Consider the following 22,562-nt stretch of genomic DNA (forward strand, 5'->3'; position numbering starts at 1 on the left):
AAAAACTGGCTTTACATGTATAGTTTTATTTTTGTCTCTTTTTTTTGACCAGCTGTGTATTTTATATACAACTACTTAAATGATATTGATATTTTCTACCTTTAAATAATTGTTTTATTAACTTGAGACACTATATCTGCTTTTTGTTACTTTAATTTAATAAATAGAATGGTTATTTTTCGACAACATATAAACTGTATGTAAATAGTACTTTGAATATAATCTTTACCCTTGACATTGGGAGCAGTGTTTGTCCGGCTTATCCTTTCAAATGGGGACACCAGCATCATGTCTTCTCTGCCTGACATTTAAGAAGTACAATGTGAGAGTCTTGAGCAGGCAGAAAGATGCTCGATGGTGAATATTTTTTGCAATTCCTTGTTTGTTTTGAGCTGTGGATCACATTCACAGAGCAGCTGACTTTGAACCTGCATTCAACAGTGTTGCCTTCTACAGCAAAAACCTATACGACAAAGCGGAGTTATTTTTTTAGTGGTTGTTGTCTGTGTGCATGTTCTTGAGTGAAAGCAGATCCTGATTGTCATTTAAAATGTTGACATTTTGGAAAATGTTTTGCCTCCTGGTGGAAATGTATAACATGTTCTTGTTAAACATATGGTAACAACTAGCAGCCGGTTAGCTTAGCTTCGAACAAAGATTGGAGAAGAGGTGAGACAGCTAACGCTAGCTAGCTCTCCCCAACCGTAACAAAACCACCTACTAGCACCCCCAAAGCCTACAAAAAGCGCATATATCAACACCTCATATCTCGTTTGTTTATTCCACACAAAAAAGAGCGTGCTAAAAAATATAATCTTCTGTTTTACATCGAGTTATGTAATTTACCTGGATATTTCTCAGTTGGAAGGTTGGAACTTGTTACCTAGCTAGCCTACCGGTGAGACCCATGACCAGATTGGGATAAATTCAAACTAGGCCGCATATATAATATAGCATATTTAGTTTATGTACATTACTTTATACGAATTAAGTATTTAAATAAAGTCATTCAGAAATTAGTTTGATATATTAATATTCATCCATAGTGATACAGAGTTATGCTATTTGCCGCTTGTGGTTGCTTGGCAACAGCTCGGTGCTAATAGTAGCCAGGTGCCTAGCCCTTGCTATTTGACATTTTAATTGATGTTTTTTGTTCTTTCGATAATGTCACATTTTGACAAATCCAGAGTAGCTGTCTACCCATTTCCGGCTGTTTAATGGACTAAGCTAACCGGCTGCTATCTGTATTTTTCATATTTAGCCTACTAAGCTAAGCTAATTCTCAACCAGAAAGTGCATCATTTATGTCCTAAAATGTCATTTTAGTACTAAATATATAATCATTAAAATTAATAATTGTAATTAGTTTGTTTCCAAGTTGCAGATACTACAATTGTGACATTTGCGGCTGGATGACACTATATTTGACAGTGTGGGCAGATAACCTATTAAATACTTTAGAGTAAGCTGATAAACTGTATCCTTCATGTCATACTAAACTTGCCCTGACGCTATATTTAATCCTACAGTCAAACCTCTTATTACAAACTGATGTTTAATAAGGTGATGCATTGGGGTGATGTGTGTGAAATGGTCTTAGATATACGTATATTTTTTATATATTTCATACACGACAGTGGTGTCAAAGTGACTGCAGTAAATTAATTGACACTCGTGTAACCGTTCAGCAATAACAACCTGAAACAGTCCAGTAATGTAGTGATGATAACTCTGGGCTATTCTTCTTAAAGGTCTTAAACACTGGACTTTTCTGAGATGTTTTCTTAGAACAGTTTATCTTTCTGCTTTGCTCTATACTGCATGAACATAGGCTATACGTTACACATATTAATTCAGAATTTGATGCATTGAAGCTTTTTCTTCTACAGTTTAGTCCTATGCAAAGGTTTGTGCAGCCCTTTACTTTTTTTGTACCTTTTAATGTGCTTAGAAAATGTGATTTTTTTGTTTTGTTTGAAATCTACGAATAACTGTTACAGCAAACCTTTTCAATAAAACAATTCAGTGTCTCATGATTGCATTATCATTAGCTTAGTTTATTGTATTTACTTTTGGTTTAATCTTCCTCATTCATATAACTAAATACAACTCAAATTAACATCCTGATGTTGTCCTATTTGCTGCATCTAAAATGTGTCCATTTATAAACCCTGTTAAGTTTAGGTAATAATGTGATCCCCAACAAATAAATAATTTATATTAAATCACTGATTAATAGTTTAAATAATTCTTCAAGCACAATCGCAGCCTCTTTAATGTGAGGATTTCCTGTTTTCGCTATCGTATATCATTGTAAACCGAAAATGATTTGGCGTATTTGCCATTTTCGAAAACAAAATATAGGTTGCTTAATGAATAAAATAATTGGAAAAATACTACTTTCCTTACCTAAAACGTTTATGTTCTGTGCATATGATAATTCTTCTTCACGTCCTCAAACAAAATAAATCAACAGTCCAAAAACTCAGTAAAAATTTGATTTCATTCATAATATATACAAAATACAATAACAATTTATGTACTAAAATGTACACACTCAAAATTCATTAAGTCTTGGCCAGTGTTTACATTCAGTAAAAACGAAATTCACACTGACAAATCATCCATTTTGGAGAAAGAAAGGAAAAATGTACTTGCTCACAGAAACGTAAACATACACAGGTGATCAATATTTACAAAAAGAACCAACGAGCTCCAAGGTGGACGAGAAGAAAACAGACTGCTGCTGTTTCTTTCCTCCAAAGCCTTCTCACAAACATTTCTCAATGTTTTATCAATGTGAGCAAAAACATAGCAGTGATTTCAATAAGAGAAATAGCTTATTTGACAGGAAGTAGATGGAGGGGGGGAAAAGGCATGTCAATTCATAAAATATACAGTCTAATGCCGAAGTACCAGTGATCACAACATAAGCTGTTTTAATGAATATGAGCCGTTTTGGTTTGCAGTTTGTTCTCTGAGTCACTGTCTTTGGGTTGTATTTATATTAAAAACACTTCTTATAGTGAACAAATATTCAATTGAACTTCTAGAGAAGTAACATAAGATTATTTCAGACATTATACGATGGTCAGAACTGAAATAGAGAAAGCTATCCATTTAGTGAATACTCTTAAGCTGATTGACGTGATACAAATAGTAACATCTCCCTTACAAAAATACATCTTGATCACAAAAATCCTTCTTTAAAAAACAGCAATACTTTTTATATCTATATTTTTGAAGACATCTACAGTAAAGTGTGAGAAAAATAACTTTTTCTGTTTCTGTGATGAAAACATTTAAAAGGATAGAAATAAATTACTAGCTATAAAACTGTGATTCAGCTTTTCTGTGTGTGTTTGAGAAATGTCCTCGCTCTTATAAAGGTGAGGCTTTTTTGTCGAAAGGGAACTTCTCAGGTGACTTTGTGTCGCTTTGAATCAGCCACGATTCAGCGGCTCTCTGCAGGCTCCCGAAGAAAACCCAGCATGAGCTCGACTGAATGGAAAAACAGGCGGTAGCGAGAAGGAACATCTGATATTTGTTCCTACAGGGTGAGATGTGTTTGACTGTATCTCTGAAGTCCATAGTCTTTTATTTCTTTTTGTCTCAGATTGATTTAGTCGATCCTCGTTTGCTGATGAGGACTTCCAGCAGCCGCAGTTTGGCTTTGACGTGTTTGTATTCGTTGTACTCGACGGCCAGCGGGGAGCGGTCCTCCTTCTGCGCGACTCTATGGGAACAAGACAACAAACATTGAGAATTGGAGAAGGTTCAGCGGTGGAAAAACAATTCAATGTGAATGTTGATTCTCTCGCCTATGTTTTCTTTACCTTCCGTTTTGTCTAAAAAACTGGTCTTCAAACTCTTTCAGGTCCTTCCGGAGTTTCTTCTTCTCCTCCCGGCTCTCTTGGAGTTGCACCACGAGTTCTTCCCTGTGAGAGTGGAAATATTTGTTATATTTTGCTCTACAATATTTATATGGGTTAAATGTTTTATTATGTAGTGGTGGATGAAGAACTCAGATCCTTAAAAAAGTACTTTTTGGAGATAAAAAAAAAAGTACACACTCTTGAGGTAAAATGCCTTTAAATGACAAATTATTATTAGAAATGATAAGATTGATAATAGTGATGCAACAATATGGATGCAATGTTTATTCCATGGGGGAGCACAAGGGGAAGCCATATGTGACCTGCTCTATCGAAATCAATCGCATTGACTCAAAGACACATTTGGAGTTGTATTGGAAAGAGGAGATTCCTAGCTTTCTAAAGATATCACGATTGTTTTTGTACTTCAAATATTAAGCTAAAATATGTCACATTATATAATGACTGTCACGAGAAACACCGGCTGTTGTTATGCCTCCTGTGACTTCACGTTACTCCGTTCTCTGCTTGTAATTATACCGTCACAAGCTTCAAAGCTGTATTTAACATCTGAATTTGCCGAAACAAGTTTAATATTCTGAAAGCAAAGATTTTGTTTATTTGAAATCAGATGAAAACAAACCGTAACGGACCCTGCCGTGTTATCTATGATTACTCTACGCCTTACATTCATAATTTCAGCGGAGGGAGGGGGAGCTGCGCTGCGGAACAGCCGAGTGGCGAGGGAGAGCTGTCATCTTCCCTTTACGAGCTTCAAACACGTATTTATCGTTTGATTTTGGAAATGAAGTTTCATATTCTGAAAGCCAAGACTTTGCAAATCCATTTTCATTTTGGAATGAGCCGTTGCGATTTCCGACTGATTTCGATAGAGCGGGTCACATATTGTTGCATCACTTACATATTATTGATTTGAGTCTGTGACATTGTAAACATCTCATATCTTCAGCCGTCAAATAAATATGAAAAAAATGTTCCTCTTGAAATGAAAAATAAACTAGCACATATTGAAATAAAAGTTCCGAAATGTTTTTCTTAAATTCTGAATGTTGGTCTGAGATGTAATGTGACATGTGAGAATAGTCTTCTCAGTTCTCAGTGACTTACATGGTGGCGGAGTGCAGGTTGGACAGCCTCATGTCTGTCGTGTTCTTCGAGGGCGACAGGTCGTCCACAGGTGAGATGAAACCGTCTGCTTCCTCCTCCATGTGGTCCAGGAAGCCGAGCACGCTGAGGTCTGGCCGGACGGTGACGGTGAACTGCGTCTTGGAGTCCCCGTCGTCCTCCGAGCCGTCCTCCTCCTCCTGCAGAAACACAAAGAGGTCAAACTGTGGCCTGAGGGGGGACGAGGCCACATCGTGCTGTGGCGTCAAAGGCGAAAGCGTCCAGGCTCAAACACCGCAGTGCATGAGGGTCGTGCAGTGTTAGTCCCCAAGGGAAATCAATCATGACCAGTGCACTCCCACGGACCTGGTTTGTGATTCATGTCTACACCCATTAGTGTGTTTCGGATGGAGTTAGTAGAGGCAGTCAACTAGAGAACACAGATCACCAAGAACCGACTTCATGTGAGCTACGAGTCCTGAAACAACTACAGCCTGAAAATACACCGAGCACAATGGTTTAGTTCTTGATTACAGTTTGTCCTCAAAATGTAACTAACATGATGCATTCTGCTTTATTACAACCTGCGTCTTATTTGTGTTGCTTTATTTATTGAAGTCATAACTGAGATGACAGCGTTGAAGAAAACTAATTAAAGCGAAGTACTTTCTACCTAAACCAAAAATATAAAATAATGTATCAACACTAAATGTTTTTTTTTCTAAATGTTTTCTACACCTTTTGAATCACTGTGTGTTACTAGATCTTAGCAATTAACTTAGAATAATACAATCATATTATAATTATTACAAATGAACAATAAATACAAAATGAGGTTGTAATAAACCAGAGATATCCTTTAGAGTACAACACGTACTGCTATAAAAATCACAGAGCGGTTCCAACATCAAATCCAGGCAGCTACTGATTCAACGTCTCTACTGGAGCTGTTTGCAGCCGCCCAATCAACAGGCAGCAATCACGTTCATTAGAGGGGGTGACGGGAGTTAAATGGGGGGAGGGAGGGGAGCTGGCGACTGATTGTTCAAGCAGCAGCTCATCACCTTGATGTCATCGAAGAAGAGCGCTGTTTCGCCCTCGATAATGGGCTGTAGGAGCGGCCCTCTGCGCTTGCTGGAGGGAGAGCCCTGTGGTGACGGTTGAGAAGGAGGCGTTAACCATGCTGTGTTTACAGCAAGGCCGCGAGGAAACGCCACACTGCCTTCCCCTTTCACCTCATTCTCTGTCTCTGTCTAAACCTGTGGAATGTTTCCACCACCTTGTTTTCCACAGGAGGCCCACATGACATTTATTTTGGAAAACCTAACTTTATCAAAATTAAAACTGACAGCCTGAATGTGAGCCATCATCTGGAGCCTCACAACTCTCTTTATTGAAACGCTTTGAAACCAAATATAAAAAATGGGAGCTTATTTTTTGGGAAGCTGAGAATACGAAATAGAGCAGTAAAGTAAACCAGCAGAAAAAATAAATGTGGAAAAAAACAAACGTTTTTACCCTGTTTGAGTAACTTCAGAGCCCCCTTTCAAAATCAACCAGAATCAAGCCTGTAATCAAATTGTTTTGATTTTTTGGGGAACAAAAAAGAGGCGAAATGGAACTTTGTTTTGGAGTCAAAGCTAAAAACAAATGGCTCCAGGATAATATAATTGCTGCATCATAAGTCTCTGGCAGTTGTCCCGATTTGCATAATTGGGATTAAAGGTTGAGCATTACATAACAGATAAATAGAGATGATTTCTTACATAAAAAATGGAGTACACAAATGATAGCAAGAGGAAGCGTATACCAGGCTTCATACACTTTTTCACCAATGATTTTCCATGACTTCTCCATGACCTTTACCTCATTTTTTCCATGACCAAAAACATGACTCTTTCTCAGCGTTGCCACTGAAAATGGTTTATTTTAACATGGAACAGGAAAATAAGGTCTGAACCCTGTTGTGCCTTTCTAAAACAAATCAAATAGTTGGCTTACTAGCTTCTACACGCTAAAGCAACTCAAATCTCTCACCAGCAAAACACCTCCTCAGTTAAATACCATTTCACGTTTCATCACTATACAGTATTTATTAGCATTATAGTATTACTATTTCGGCGATTAGATAAAATATAAATTACATTTGATGCAACTTTAGTTACATTTCCATGAATTTTCCAAAACTTTGGGAAAAATATTGTTTCCCATAACTTCTCCAGGGCCTGGAATTAGCATTTTGAATTTCCATGACTTTTCCAGGTTTTGAATGACCGTAAGAACCCCGACACTCGTATGCATATACTGTGCAGTACTTCTGAGCAAACAAGTCCCCACATCTCCAGTCTCTGACCCTCTCCTGCACTCAGATGCTCATGATGCCTTTTCCTGTGAACTCAATCTGCCACCTATGAGCTGCTTTACGACCAGGGGGGATTCATTGAGCTTTTAAAGCTGGATTTAGAAAGGTGGATAACGCGTCTGTGGCACGACTGCCACCAGTTCCCACACAACAGGCACTAATGCCAACATGAGCTGGGATTAAGTGTCTGCAGGCGCTTTGTCAACGTGGGCCACTCGCTGGTCCAAGAGCAGCTGGACCAATGGACAGCTGTGGAGGGAAACTAAAAGGAAGGGAGGCTCAGGTGTGGAACTTACAATGACGGGGATGCTGGAGGCTCGGCACAGGATCTGCTTCACCAGGCGGTATCTGTCGTACAGGGGCTTCATGATTTGCCTCTCGCTCTTGGTGACCTGAAGTAAAAAAGTTTGGAAACAAAGACACCTTGTTAGCATATCATTCACTTCTTTCGGTCTTCCTCTGAGTAACTTGCTGCAGCACTATTTACCGGATAATTGATAATATTAAAATATCACATCAACATTCAAATACTAAGCAGTATTTTTTTGCACGTCATTCATTCAGTTAAAACCCGGTACTTCCGCACAGTTGCAGATAAAGACTAAGGCTACACTAATATTATTAGTATTATACCATTTGCAGGATTAGATTAGAGTGGTGGCTGCGCAGGGTTGTTTCCTACTGGTATGATCCAAATATTTCCAAACAACTTCCGAACGTTGTTAGGTCCAAAAGTCCAATAAAAAAAAACCTCACAACATGTTTTTTCTAGGGAAATGTTGGTATTCAATCCATATTTTTTGTAGGGATGCCAGTGATTATTCGATTATTCGAATATTCGTTACAGTCTCCATAATCGAATATTATTTTTAAAAATCGATTTTATTTATATATTTTTTTATTATTATTTATGTTTTTTTTTTTTTTTCTGGCTTAGTTTAAACCAAAATATAGACTAATGCTAATAATAGTAATAGTATTAATAATTGTAAATGTCCATTGGTCACACCACCAGTTTGTTTTACTGTAAACTTGGAGGAAGCCTGCGTGCAGAGCAGACTACACCGACCCCGCCCCCCCTCTCCCTCACACGTGCGACTAAAGATGAACAAAGCGGCAGGTAAAAAGAGTTCAAGGAGCTGCATCCTTTTTTTAAATTTGTCGGTTATTTTGTTTGTACTGTTAAACATGTTCCAGTAAAGAAAACAACGGAATTGCTTTCGACTGAGTTTTTTCTTCTTTCTCTCCCGCGGGGGGGGGGGGGGGTCGGTCGAATAATCGATTATTATTCGCCAGGGCTTCCGAATAATCGATTTTGATCATGGTCAGTTTCTGGCAACCCTAATTTGTTGGCCTTTTAAAAAACAACATTTCCAGTGTGGTCAAAGATGTACTTTTTGTCTATCTACCCATTTATTTATTCAGATTGAGATTTTTTTTTTAAGTGTGTCTGAAAATATGAAAACAGAGATTTGAAGCTTCATTCAGAAATAATTTGAGAAAGACACTTCAAATGTGAAAAGTTATTCAGTACATCCCTATAGGGCGCTCACTAACACAAAATGAAAGCTAACCCAGACCGGTTAACTACTCTTCAGCTCTGCCTGATACACGACCATACATGCAGGGGTTAGACAGCACAATTATTGCAATTGTATTTGGGACTGACAACGAAAAAAGTGCCTGTCAGCTCCTCTATAGTTCACTCTTCCAGACAGAGTTGTCCCCTAAATGACTCCAAAGCTCCTGTGGGGTCAGAATTTCTAACAACATAAATTGAAGCTCAAAGCTCACCATTTGCACACGCTCTAGCTTCAGACATTATTCACCGTTCACTGGCAATCTGGGTCATAGTGAAGTGGTAAACAAGATTCTCTCAGTTTTAGGTCAACATGGCTGGCAGGAGATCTGAACTAGGGCTGCTCGATTATGGCAAAAATCATAATCTCGATTATTTGGGTCAATGATTGTAATTGCGATTATTAAATGCGATTATTCATTGACTTTGAAAACATCCATTTATTGTACTTTAAAACAAATACAAATAATAATTTGAACTTTTGAACTGTTGAATTATACGTTCAGGGTAATCAACTGAAAAACCAAACAAAATAAAATAAATTATACATTCATGTCTACATTTAAATAAATAATATCAAAATAATAAATACCAATAAACAAGATCAACAAACATGTTGCATTGCACTGTCACAACCTGAACACTCCTTAAAATATAGCCAACATTTTTGGTAAAACATATTCAACATATTCCACTCACTCCACTGGGTCAATAATTAATATCACGATTATTAAAAACGATTATCCATTTACTTTGAAAACATCAATTTATTGGAGAATTTTTTTTTGAACAGTATGTTTTTAACAGTTGATTACCCTGAACTTTAAGTATAAAAAAAAAAAATTAATAAAAAAAAGTATTAAAAAAAAAAAAAAAAGTAATAATTATAATAAAAAGATTATCGTTTTATTTCGATTACGTTGTTTTCGTAATCGTTCCAATCCATAATCGTAATCGCGATTAAAATAAGATTAATTGAGCAGCCCTAATCTGAACTACAGCTTGGATTGACCTTTTGAGAATTGCTGTATTTATATAAAGTGTGTGTGTGTGTGTGTGTGTGTGTGTGTGTGTATGTGTGTGTGTGTGTGTGTGTGTGTGTGTGTGCGTGCGTGCGTGTGTGTGTGTGTGTATTGGAGGGAGGACTTACTGGTCGGCCGTGTATGCTCTCGTAGTAGAGGAGTGCTTTCTGCAGGGCGACTTTCTCCGCTCCGATCTGCTCCCGTGTCATATCCTGTGAAACATCAAAGCATTTTAATAACAGACCGGGGTTGACTCTGTGTCTGCCTGATTTGAAATGTATTTTGATTTTCTTATAACACACATCCATTAGCTGTATAAGTGCGTATATGTTTTATTTATCCGCCGCGGCCTTGGTCTTACCTTGATGTCCTCGGGGCGGTTCACCTCCTCCCTCTTCTCCTGCAGCTTCTTCAAAATGGTCTCCAGGCTGCTCTCCACGGGAGGCTTCGGTACTTTCTCCTGCTGCGGCTTCTTCTCCAGCTGAGAGCCGAAGCTTTTGGGCAGAGTGTTGCTGCGCTGCCGGGTCAGAGGCGGGAGGTCCTCTTCAGACTTCATCAGCTTGCTCTCTGTTGAAGAAAAGAGGAAATACATTTAAATGAGCTTTCTTGGTTTTATTCCAACGTGTGTGTTCAGGAGTGCTTTTCATTCCTCTGTTACCTTTCAGCTCTTTACGAAGCTTGGCCAGTTCATTAAGCCATCGCAGCACCTCTGGGTTTCCGGCTTTATCACTGTGGGAGGGCTGGATACAGAAAGTCCTTTATTCTCTGTTCATAACTTATTTATAATCCATTTAAAATTCATAAGAGACATTCAATAAAAGTGTTTATGACTCGTGAAATGTCTTATGGGTCAGATTTGATTGTTTTCAATGTGATAAATGAAATTAGTATCACTCCTGTGCCTACCCTATATTTTCTTTCGTCTTCAAACTTCTCATCAAATCTGTGGATCTTCTTCCGCAGCACGTGGATCCTTTTTGAGAGCTGGGCGGACGTCAACTCCTCTTTATCATCGTCGCAGGAGCCAAGAGAGGAACTCCGTCTGCGACTGGAGAAATACAAAAGGGTTGTTCATTTCACGGACAGCTCCTTACTGCTCGCCATAAAAAAGCATTTGAAAAAAGTGTTTACCTGGCAAATGAGTGTGCGTTGGGTGGTGAGGGAGGCACTTCCGTGTCGTCCAGGTACTGCTGGCTGTGTCCGTAGGCGTAGAAGCGCGGCGACAGCATCGGGTCGCTGTCCTCCTCCAGGAGCTGCCGGATCAGACGTCCCCCGGCGTGAGGGGACAGTCGAGCTTCCTCACGGTCCATGCTCTCCCTCTGCAGAGGAGGGTATGCTGGGACTGGTTCTGAGAAAACACAGAAACAAACATGTTGTTTTTAACACCATGCAAACTAAGGACAGGTTAGTCAGGGATGTTTTTAATGTGATGCGTGCTTGGTAGCAGACAGACAGAAAGCTTGTCTTAGTACAGTTAAAGCTGACTCATCATATCACCCCAAAGAGCGCTGTAGCTTCTGCGGTCTGCATATTGAACCAGAATGCTATCATATCGTTTATCATTTTTAAGTAAAAATAATTTTACATAAAAACATTCTAATTGAAAAGGTTGTGCTTCAACAACGAACAAATCTGAATAGATAAGTTATTTTGAATGGCTGTTTAATTAAATGGGAGATTATTGGCTGTTGACCAAGAGTGGAGAATCGAAAGTTATTTACTGTCTTTAATCAATAAGAAAAACTGAGAAGCTGAAGTCAGGAAATGTTTGAAATGATTTTGTAACAGATAATAATTGGGGGTATAAAAATGAAAGCAGTATTTTTTTAGAGCAAGTTAAATACAATATGATAAAAGTGTTCTAAGAAAGTCCAACAATGTGTTAATTTCCCAGAGATCAGCACGTATTCTCTTCAAACACTTTATGTTATTTCTCTCACTGCTCATTTTTCTGGGATGTTCTCAGGAGATGTAAAAGTCACTGGACATGATGAAGATTCTCTCTCTCCCCCGAACAGAAAACTTCCCCTGGGGCTCGACAGTCACAGATGTTGTTTTGCAACTTGGGGAGAGAACACCCCCCCCACTACTGTTAGTCCCCTGGTTCACAGTCACCCCTCTGGTAATAATTATGTTGGTTGAAAATAGCCATGCAGATACCCCTGACAATTCCCGGGTCTATAAATAAAGCCTGGCTCTTTGTGGGACAATGTCAGGGCGCGACCCCTGTAGAGTTTTAGTTTCCACTCTGCATGGTGAGAGATACAGTAAACCTGGTAAGTGTTCAAGCATGAGAACAAGACTAGACAGAGAAATCTCAGAGTCAACTGTTATAGTAAGGAGGGAAATCTCTATAGAAACTCAGTGAAAACATGAAACTCAGCAGGAACAAAAACATAGACTTCATGGAAAAGGCGAGTCCTGTAACATCAGGAGATATGAAAGACACGAGTTGTTCACAGGGAGATGAGATGGAGGGAGAGAAAACAAGCTCTGAAAGAAACCAACCGTCAGAGTAAACACTCAAAGTGTCAGAAAGCACACGTGAAAATATGAACGCCCAGTCAAAAACTGCACAAGCATATTTGTCTTAGCCGGGGTAAGTTGGGCCGTACGATTTGGACTTAGCTCAAATTCCAGCTCTGGTCCCGCGGGTCCTCCTGTAGTTTTAGGTACGTGCAGTTTATCAAGTAGTAGCTCTGTTGCATGTTAGCGCCCGCTCACAGCAGCAGGTGAAACACTAAATAATGCTGACTGTCCTCCTCTTTGACATCTATTATCTAGCAGAGCAGTTCAGCCGGTCACTGAGGCCGCATGGCATTTGAAATGAATCCTTTAAATCAACCGCTCGCTGATGGTTTAGGATTAACTACACTAATGAAACAAACGACATGCCAGTTTGCCATTTCACTAAAGGTTGCTGTGTGTGTGTGTGTGTGTGTGTGTGTGTGTGTGTGTGTGTGTGTGTGTGTGTGTGTGTGTGTGAGACGCTTGGCCACAATGTTCCAGATCATTCAAGCATGTTGCCATGCAGTAGGAAAGGTCACTCAGACAGCTCTTGCTATGTTATTATCGCAGCAAAGCAAGTGAGTACTGACGGTGATGTTACATAACACTTACCATCCCAACAACTCTGATGAAAAATGGTTTTGAAATCAAGGAAAGGAGCGTTAAATAATGGAGAACCTAGAGGACAGAAGAAGAGAAGAAGGGAGGAGAGAAGTGAAGAAACAGAAGTAGGAAAGGACCAGCATGCATCCTTCGTGCTGCAGTGCGTTTGGGAAACCAAAGTAACAAGCCTGTCCCTGAATCTGAGTTCACTTTAGACATATGAGCTACAGAGTCTTGTCCCTTCCTGTTGAAGATGTCCGTTAATGTCTTTCCATCCTTGCTGGCAGACGACCAAGGACACGGCAGTGGCAACTATCAGGTCTCTACGTCGGGAACTGGCACAAAGTGTACTGGGACAAAGGCCTAATGCCCTCATCTGCCCCTTCTGTATAATATGCACACATCCCCAGACAGTGCTTGCTACCATTATGCAGCTTTATCAAATGCTTATTCAGCTTGGCTAGTTTCGCCGGAACATAAATCCCTCTTTTGGCACTTATTCGTGAGGAATGAACATGCCAGCTACACCAAAAAAAAACTCAATTTAAACTTTGCTCACAGCATTTAGAAAATTGTTTGTGCAATGGCCTGCATTGCCTGCTCTCATGCTTCAAGGGACCTGATCAGTTTGACTCTCACGCACTTAAAGGAGACACTGTAAGATGTAAGTGGCCTGTCACAGCCAATCATGCGGCTCCCTGTGGCGCACTCGCTGCCATGAAGTCAGTATTAAGAAGAAAATATGAGTTAATGTATTCTTAGTTTCATTGTGAAAAACAGCTGTATTGTACATTTCCTAAACATCCTGCACAAAACTATCCTCTGCCACATTCTCCCTCAAGCCAATTGCATTTCAATGACAAGCAAACACAATCAGAGACAGCAAATGAGAGAGAATCAAACTAACACCACACCTTTATACAGACTAAAGCGACATCTTGGCTGAGGCACAATATTCAAGTTCGAGACATTCTTTTCCTCGTGTTGAAATTCTGCACAGCAACAATAACAACCTCTCACAGTTGTTTTTCCGATTTCACATATGGCCACTAGAGAGCTCCAAACACGAGGCTGTTGAAGTTGAGCGTTGTATTGTATGGAACAGTTTTGCTCTTAAGTGCCACATAAACCAGGAAATGGTGGTGGTGGGAGTGAAGACCCACATTTACAATGGAAACATGTCAAAACATGAGCAACCACGCCCCTTAACTGGGTGTAAGAGCAGAAGTCAACCTGTTGGTTACCATTGTAGTTTACAGTTCAACACAATGCTTTGCTTTCACTGCTCAGATACCTCCACCCATCTCCGCTGTGTCGCAACGTCCTAACAAACCAATCACACTGTCAGCGCCCTGCGATTGTGCATGATTTCCTTTCTGCACAAACACCAAGCCCGCTGAGTAAACAAACACCTACAGAAGAACTTTAGAGGAGGAGGAATAATGCAATGCTGAAGACTAATATATAGGAAACTGCAAAAAACAGGCTTAATTGAAAAAATTCGACATACGCATTAAAACGCATTTCAAATTGGATCTTTTGCAAAGCTGCCATTAAATGTACATCCCCACCACTATTACTGGAATAACAAAGCGAACAGTCACAATGTCATTCTAACCTGACTGGAGCACACATCTGAAAAATATAACCCCGATCAATAAACGCTATGAATGCAAGCCAACTTCCTACTGGTACAGTGTTATCAAATATCCAGCTTCAATTTAATGATTAATTTCTGACTGGGAACTCCAGCAGCAGCTGAGTCTTACAGGAATTGCATAGTATCCTTTATATCCTGGTAAAAGAAAAACACAGGACGAGCTCTAAACTTCGCTACACCAAGAGATGAAAAAAAACAAGTTCCCATGTTGCCTAATTTAAAGGCAACAAAACAACAGACTGTCTGCAGAGCTGCTTCTCTGACCAGGCAAACAAGCACGTCTCCAGTGAGTGTTTCTCTGCCAGATATAAGTGGCTCGAGAACCTAAGAGGATCTTTTTCAATGAAACCCAGCAGTAGACGCAGAAAGAGATGCATCAGGAGGAGGAGGAGGTGTGCAGCTGCTGCCCAGACCCCCGCGTGCAGTGCTGGGAGGAGGGCATGGAGCACATTTCTTTCGGCATGTTTGTGTGAAAAGGCGTGTATTCCAGATAGTATTTCGAGACAAAGTGTTGCATGCAAGAGAACAACCTAAGCATTAAACCAGCAGTTTGAAAGCCCATAGCTTTACCTCCCCAGTTGTTTTCTTCAGTGAGTGATGTCAGGTCCAGCCGGGGAACGTCCTCGCAGCTCTCGCAGTCCGGGTCAGAGGCTCGCACCTCTCCCCCGCCGACCCTTCCCGTGTCACAAGTGACGGGCGACTCCTGGATCTTCATCCTTAACGTCTGCACAACCATGAGAGAAGAAGAAAAGAGCGCTCAACGACGATGCCGAGCCTGTGAACACACTCTTTAAGTTGAGCAGCGCACTCCCACAGGCTGGCCCTGCCCTAAGAGAGGGGCTGGTCCCGGCTCCTGATTGGCTGCCTCTGCTGTCAAAACATCCGCCCATCTGTCTCAGGCTGTGTGTAGAGACAGCAGGAGTGGATTGGCTCCTCCCAGTCTTCCCCCCCAACTGGAATACCTCACTCCTCCCTTACTTGTTCCCTCTCCACAGTAGTCCTCCGTGCTTTCTCTCTTGCCTGACATGCATATATATATTCCCCACCCTAGCGCCGCTCTGGACATGTTTGTTTCAAAGCAGCAAGACCAGAAGGGAGGGGTGGATGGGTGTTAGTGAAAAAGAATGGGAGGGAGGGAGGGAGGAAGGGTCGGAGGTGAGAACATAAAAAAACAAACGTGAGCATGCACACGTAGGCTGACAGGGTGCTTTTTCTTCTCTCTCTCTCTCTTAGCAGACATGAAACAACTCCTCCGACACCTCATTACTTCCCCTTTCTTTTTTCTCCCACTGTTTCCCCATCATCCCCCCACTTCTCCTCTATCTGCTTCTATCTCAAACTTTCTCAAATATTCAAAGGGTTTATTGTCTTATGCACAGTAGCGACAGTGTAGACATGGCATGGCTCCTCCAACAAAACAACATAAATATATATAGACATAAAATAGTGCAATAAGAAACAGAGTAGGGCTGCTCGATTAGGGCAAAAATTATAATCTCGATTATTTGGGTCAATAATTGTAATTGCGATTATGAAATGCGATTATTCATTGACCATTCATTGGAGAAAAAAATGTGAACAGTATGTTTTTAACAGTTGATTACCTTGAACTTTAAGTATAATTCAACTGAAAACCCCCCCCCCCAAAAAAAAAAAAAAAGTAATAATAAAAAAAAAATCGTTTTATTTCGATTACGTTATTTTCGTAATCGTTGCAAGCCATAATCGTAATCGCGATTAAAATACGATTAATTGAGCAGCCCTAAAACAGAGTACACTACACTTAGATTTTCCTCCGTTAAAAGATGTGTAATAAAACTGTAATGCAATGTAAATGATTTGGGGAAACAACATATTCAGCGGCTCATGTTTTTAGAACGTGTCCATGGTTCACTTAGCGCTAAGCCCATGGGGTCCCATTTCCTGTGTCTGGGCGTGGGACCAAGCTATTTTTAGGAAAAGACAGATCAAGACACAGGGGCTCCTCGACATCATTAATGCCACAGGCGGCTTACAGGAAGGGTTGCTCTCGAGTCTCGTTACAAAAGCTCTTGTTTTGTTAATGATACTAAGTTGTTGTTTTTGGCAGGTTAATGTGAGATTACAGTCCAAGCATAATTAGTTGCAGGTCTGTGTATGTGTGTGTGTGTGTGTGTGTGTGTGTGTGTGTGTGTGTGTGTGTGTGTGTGTGTGTGTGTGTGTGTGTGTGTGTGTGTGTGTGTGTGTGTGTGTGTGTGCGTGTGTATTTTTGCAGAAGTGAGCCAAACACTGTGATTTATCGCGTCCCTTCAGCTGTTACATGTGAAATAACTTCATGTGATGGTGAATCGCAGAGGATACAGAGTGGCATTAGGGCCCGGAGAGCGTGCAACACTAGACATTTCCCGTAAGTAGCTTTGACGTCACTCACCAATCTAAACCTCACCCCCTCCATGAATTAGTACATACTGCACCAGCTCACTCAATCAACATTCAAGATCCTGTTGTCACAGATCTACGAGCACATATTCCTCAACTCACATATAGACATTGATGTTCACCTGTTTCAGATTCAGACCAGGCAATAACAAGTTTCTTTGTGATCGGCTATTCGGCTTACAAGTAGAAAGCTTCAGTCACTCAGACCACAGTGGTTTGTGCTCTATGGCTACAATATTTTAACATTGTTAACATGAATGTGTTTAGGGCAGGGGTGTCAAACTCAAGGCCCGGGGGCCAAATCCGGCCCGCAAATTCATTTAATGTGGCTCGCAAGAGCTTTCAAAGAATAGAATACGTTTATTATACGGTTACATGCCACTTTACAGAAGCAGGTTGCCCATAGACTACATGTCCCACAATGCATCTCGTTTTGTGACATGCGCACTGAAGAGACTTGCAATTATTTGCCCGGGACTTCTGCTTTCAGACGTAGTTAGTTATTACCCTATCCGATAATAATCCAATTCAGAGGCAATAATATAATACATTATTTTATATATATATTATATATTTATATTTATATATGTATATTTATATAGTTACAACCGGCCCTTTGAGTGCAACAATAATGCTAATGTGGCCCGCGAGGAAATTGAGTTTGACACCTCTGGTCTAGGGCAACATTGAAGGACTACCTACTCAACTGATGTCCTTTGCCCCTTTTTAAAAAAAAATTCGGTTGCTGGATTTGTCCACAAAGGTTTATGTGTTTTAAAGGCCATGTAATGCATCTAACACAGGTGTTTTTTAACATGTAGTTTAGATATCACCAGAATAAATTATTATTATTTTTTTTAAAGTTTGGTCATAATTAAATGACATATACGTTAAAAAACGATGTTGGTTCCGAAGTTTGCCGAGTACGCCCCCGATCACTCCCGAACGAGCGGTGACGTCACACGTTGCCATTTGATCAAATCAGTCAAAATGGCAAGCAACGCGACAACTTCAGACAGCGATAGCGATCAATCAAGCTCAGATTCGGTGGGTTATCTGGATTCAGTTACAGAAGTAGAGAGTGAACCAGCTAGCCTTTCACTTCAAGGCATCTTGCCTTATCAGTACGAGCCTCCTGCCCGGCAATCGAACAACGAGGCAGAAACTTGTGAAAGAGAAGCGGATTCCGCAGCCGGCGAGACTCAATCTATCTTCAATACAAACAACAACACAGAGCAGTTGATGGCCCACTACACCAGTAAGTAAATATTGATTGACCCAACTGCCTATGTATTGCAGCTTTGCTTTCATATAATACTTTTAGTCGCTACAGATATGATGGTACACTTTTAAAGATACCATTAAACTCTTTCAAGCAGTCAAAAACAGCTTGGCTTTTATGTTTTCTGTGTATGCAAGTTCAATGTATGCTTGGGAAAAGAAACAACTACACATGTGAGGAAATATATATAAGAGGTCTATGATTCTGTCAAGCAGTCATGTACAACCTCATATTTATTTTGTACAAGTAAAATAAAAATATCATGTTATAAGCCAATTTGTAACCATTGCTACATAATAGTACGACATAACATTTTATTTTTCTCCAAATATATTTATAATCTGTATACTTTTTTTTGATTAGGAAGTATCGATATACAGCTTATCGACAGTTTGTGCGTTGGTGCTGGGGTGTACTTGGCCCAAAAATCAGAGTCCCGCTGCCTGCATGTGCTGTAACCGAGATACGGAAGACTTACCCTGAACCGGGAGGCCGCTATCAGGGATTTCAATGGCCAGATCTGTAATTCGACATAAGTCATGCAGCTGAACTGGTTAAAATGGTTTCACATGATGTAAATAATTTACAAAGTACGTCATTTACAATATTATTTTTCGGAAATTCGTGTACACTGTGACCTGAACGGCTTGAATTACCACAAAACTGAACTACCAATCGCTTCACCATCATGAATTGTTAGATAAAAAAAGTTTAGCGAGGTCCGGTTACACATATGTTGAGCGAAAATAGCGGAAGGATACAAAACAAACAATCCAGACGAGGCTGGTGTTTGCCACGTGTGACGTCACACAGCTGGGTTAATGGCTGGCAAGCTTTTTGCTACCGGAGCGGAATAACACGGGAAAGTGGCACACATTTCATGTTATTTGGGGGGTATTTATGGAAAGAATCATTGATGTTGATATGTCAAATGAAACAGTGGAAAGTGATGAAGCGATTTATTAACACAGAATAACGTTTATTTTGGACATTTCATGGACTTCAAGCCGTTTCTTTATTTTTAAACACAAGTATTTTAAGATTTTGATATTATTATTATACTTTTGTGAATGGGTTTGTGTTTTCTTCCGGTGTTATCATTTTCTTTTAAACCCCCATTTCCAAGATCAATAAAGAACCATCCCGCTCAAGTAGAAATGGGGATTTCTAATCCTTTATTGATTTGTTTTGTCTTTTATTTTTGTCAATATTAATTAGGTTGCCTGGAAAGAACCTTTTTCTTTTGTTGCATTGTTGGTCTGATTACAGACTTGCTTATTAGTGTACATCCTTTCTGGTTGTATAGATTTAAGAGAGGGGGTTTTATGAAAGAGTTTATAGCACTGAGTCATGTATCCATGTGGGGGGTTGACCCTAACAAATCTCAACTATTCAAATGTTGGATGAAACATGTGTTTAAAGTAATTGCTTTTATGCTAATGCATTTCCTATAATTAATCATGAGCGGTTCATATTGACAATGTTGCGGATATTTAAAGAAACATTAACATTATGTCAGTCTGTTGTCATGTTTTGTCTTAATTATAAAGTTTATGATGAAAGAACAACTTGTTTATTAGCCGCTAGTGTCTGCTTTGTTCTAAACTCGTTGCTTGTTAAGTAGTTTACTTTGAGGGACTCCTTGTCAAGTGCTAAAATCAGCCAATTAAAGTATGGACTCATTAGGCTTTGAAACAGAAGAGTCTACTGGGTGAGTGTTATGTAATGTTATGAGTCTCAGAGGTGAGAGATGTTGACACTGAATAACATCTCGTCACATGATTTAACAACTGTTTCTCAGACTTCAAAGGGGACAAACGTTTCTTCAGCAAGATGCACTTTTGTTATCAAATCCTTTTATATGCAAATGACTAATTAGAGACATGCATATTTTAAAGACTTGATGGGCAGTTTGTTTTAACTGATTAATCAGTCCCTAGAATCAGGCATCAATAGAGAGAGTATAATGTTAACCCACTTCAAGATGTTCTGACTAACACTGGGGATTAACAGAGTGACAGCACAGCGTGATCCTGCTGTGTTTGAAAATAATTCAGAGGTATGTGCTCGCACGCACGTAGACACACACACAGCTGCACTCCACTCCCAGGACCCTCATCTGTTACTGAAACACACTCAAACTACTATTACATCATCATGAGATGTCCAGCTGGTGCAAAGGAGGGGTGAGATAGACAGAGCTTCTGTGTGTGTGTGTGTGTGTGTGTGTGTGTGTGTGTGTGTGTGTGTGTGTGTGTGTGTGTGTGTGTTGGGGGGTGCATTAGACAATGATTAAGCTGTGTTTTGAGAGCCAACACACACAGTGTACAAACAAACACACACACAGTGTACAAACAAACACACACAGTGTACAAACGCGCGCGCGCGCACACACACACACACACACACACACACACACACACACACACACACACACACACACACACACACACACACACACACACACACACACACACACACACACACACACACACACACACACACACACACACACACACACACACACACACACACACAATTTAGCTTGAGATAAACTCCTTGTCTGATAGCATTGCATTCTTTTTGCTCTCCAACAAACACATTTCTCCATCGATTCATTTAACAAATACACTTTCTTTAGTTGTTTTGCAAACAAAAATATCCCATTGCGTAAAAGGTTTAATAAAATATGCATATAATTGCCATGTCAGTGTTGCAGTAATCTTTGAAGACAGTGATCTGCAGCTGTCAATTCCAACTCTCAGCTTTCTGATGGTGTGAGAACAACATGTTCTGAGGGAGCCGTGTGTGTATAATAATAATATTGGGAGGGATGAAACCTTCTTTAATGGTCACACATGAAGAGCACACAGCGCACACAGTGACATTTGTTCTCTGCATTTAACCCATCGTAGTACCAGGAGTCTAGTACTAGGAGCAGTGGGCAGCTATTGCACAGCGCCCGGGCAGCAATGGAAGTGGGGGGAGGGGGATCTCCAGTGCCTTGCTCAAGGGCACCACGGCAGGGCAGGAGGTGAACTGGGACCTCTCCAAGTATCAGTCCACACTCCATATTTAGGTCTGTTCGGGGACTTGAACCGGCGACCCTGCGGCTCACAGTCCAAGCCCCTACTGACTGAGCCACTGCCGGATCTAAAGCGACACACTGAGATCGAGGGTTTGTGTGTTTCAGAACTGAAACAGAAAAACTGAGAAAGTGTTGTCCTGAAATATTTGTAAATATATATAAATAAATTATATATATTTTTTTAAGTTATTGATTGTTTCTTTTAAAAAACGTCAGAAAATAGTTTACAGGCAGAACATGCAATTGGCACTAAAATAAAAGATAGAAAAGCAGCAGCATCTTACATTTGGGAAGATGCAAGCAACAAATGGTTTGATTACATTTGATTATGATTAAATAATAAATACAAAATAAAATATTTGAATTTGCTGTTGATCTACTAATTTGTAAAGCAACACAAAATAACAGGGTTCACCATTTACGCCAGAGGACCAAAAGATCAAATGAACAGCAGCTATACACTGTACACTACACTACACACTACACTACACTACACACTACACTACACTACACTGTACACTACACACTACACTGTACACTACACTGTACACTACACACTACACTACACTACACACTACACTACACTGTACACTACACTGTACACTACACACTACACTACACACTACACTACACTACACTGTACACTACACACTACACTGTACACTACACACTACACTGTACACTACACTGTACACTACACACTACACTGTACACTACACTGTACACTACACACTACACTACACTACACACTACACTACACTGTACACTACACTGTACACTATACACTACACTACACACTACACTACACTACACTGTACACTACACACTACACTACACTACACTGTACACTACACTGTACACTACACACTACACTGTACACTACACACTACACTACACTACACTACACTGTACACTACACTACACTACACTACACTACACTGTACACTACACTACACTACACTGTACACTACACTGTACACTACACTACACTACACTGTACACTACACACTACACACTACACTACACAGTACACTACA

General features: G+C 40.0%; 1 protein-coding gene across 5 annotated transcripts in view; it reads right to left on the reverse strand.

Moving 5' to 3' along the window:
* Window positions 1-2,488: 2,488 nt before the first annotated feature.
* The window catches only part of fam13a (family with sequence similarity 13 member A), a 65,185-nt gene continuing 45,111 nt past the window's right edge, over window positions 2,489-22,562 (reverse strand). For 3 of the 5 annotated variants that reach the window (XM_079645107.1, XM_079645110.1, XM_079645111.1), the window contains 12 exons: window positions 15,308-15,461; window positions 13,087-13,152; window positions 11,098-11,314; window positions 10,873-11,014; window positions 10,625-10,706; window positions 10,328-10,533; window positions 10,095-10,178; window positions 7,662-7,757; window positions 6,068-6,151; window positions 5,007-5,203; window positions 3,840-3,941; window positions 2,489-3,739 (listed from right to left, as the gene is read on the reverse strand). In XM_079645107.1, coding sequence (XP_079501233.1) covers window positions 3,616-3,739; window positions 3,840-3,941; window positions 5,007-5,203; window positions 6,068-6,151; window positions 7,662-7,757; window positions 10,095-10,178; window positions 10,328-10,533; window positions 10,625-10,706; window positions 10,873-11,014; window positions 11,098-11,314; window positions 13,087-13,152; window positions 15,308-15,461 — 1,554 coding nt within the window. In that variant the 3' untranslated portion in view covers window positions 2,489-3,615. The remainder of the gene's footprint in view (window positions 3,740-3,839; window positions 3,942-5,006; window positions 5,204-6,067; window positions 6,152-7,661; window positions 7,758-10,094; window positions 10,179-10,327; window positions 10,534-10,624; window positions 10,707-10,872; window positions 11,015-11,097; window positions 11,315-13,086; window positions 13,153-15,307; window positions 15,462-22,562) is intronic. The other 2 variants (XM_079645108.1, XM_079645109.1) reach the window with 2 other exon arrangements.

The sequence above is a fragment of the Notothenia rossii genome, assembly GCF_949606895.1.
Source record: "Notothenia rossii genome assembly, chromosome: 1".
NCBI classification, from domain to species: Eukaryota; Metazoa; Chordata; class Actinopteri; order Perciformes; family Nototheniidae; genus Notothenia; species Notothenia rossii.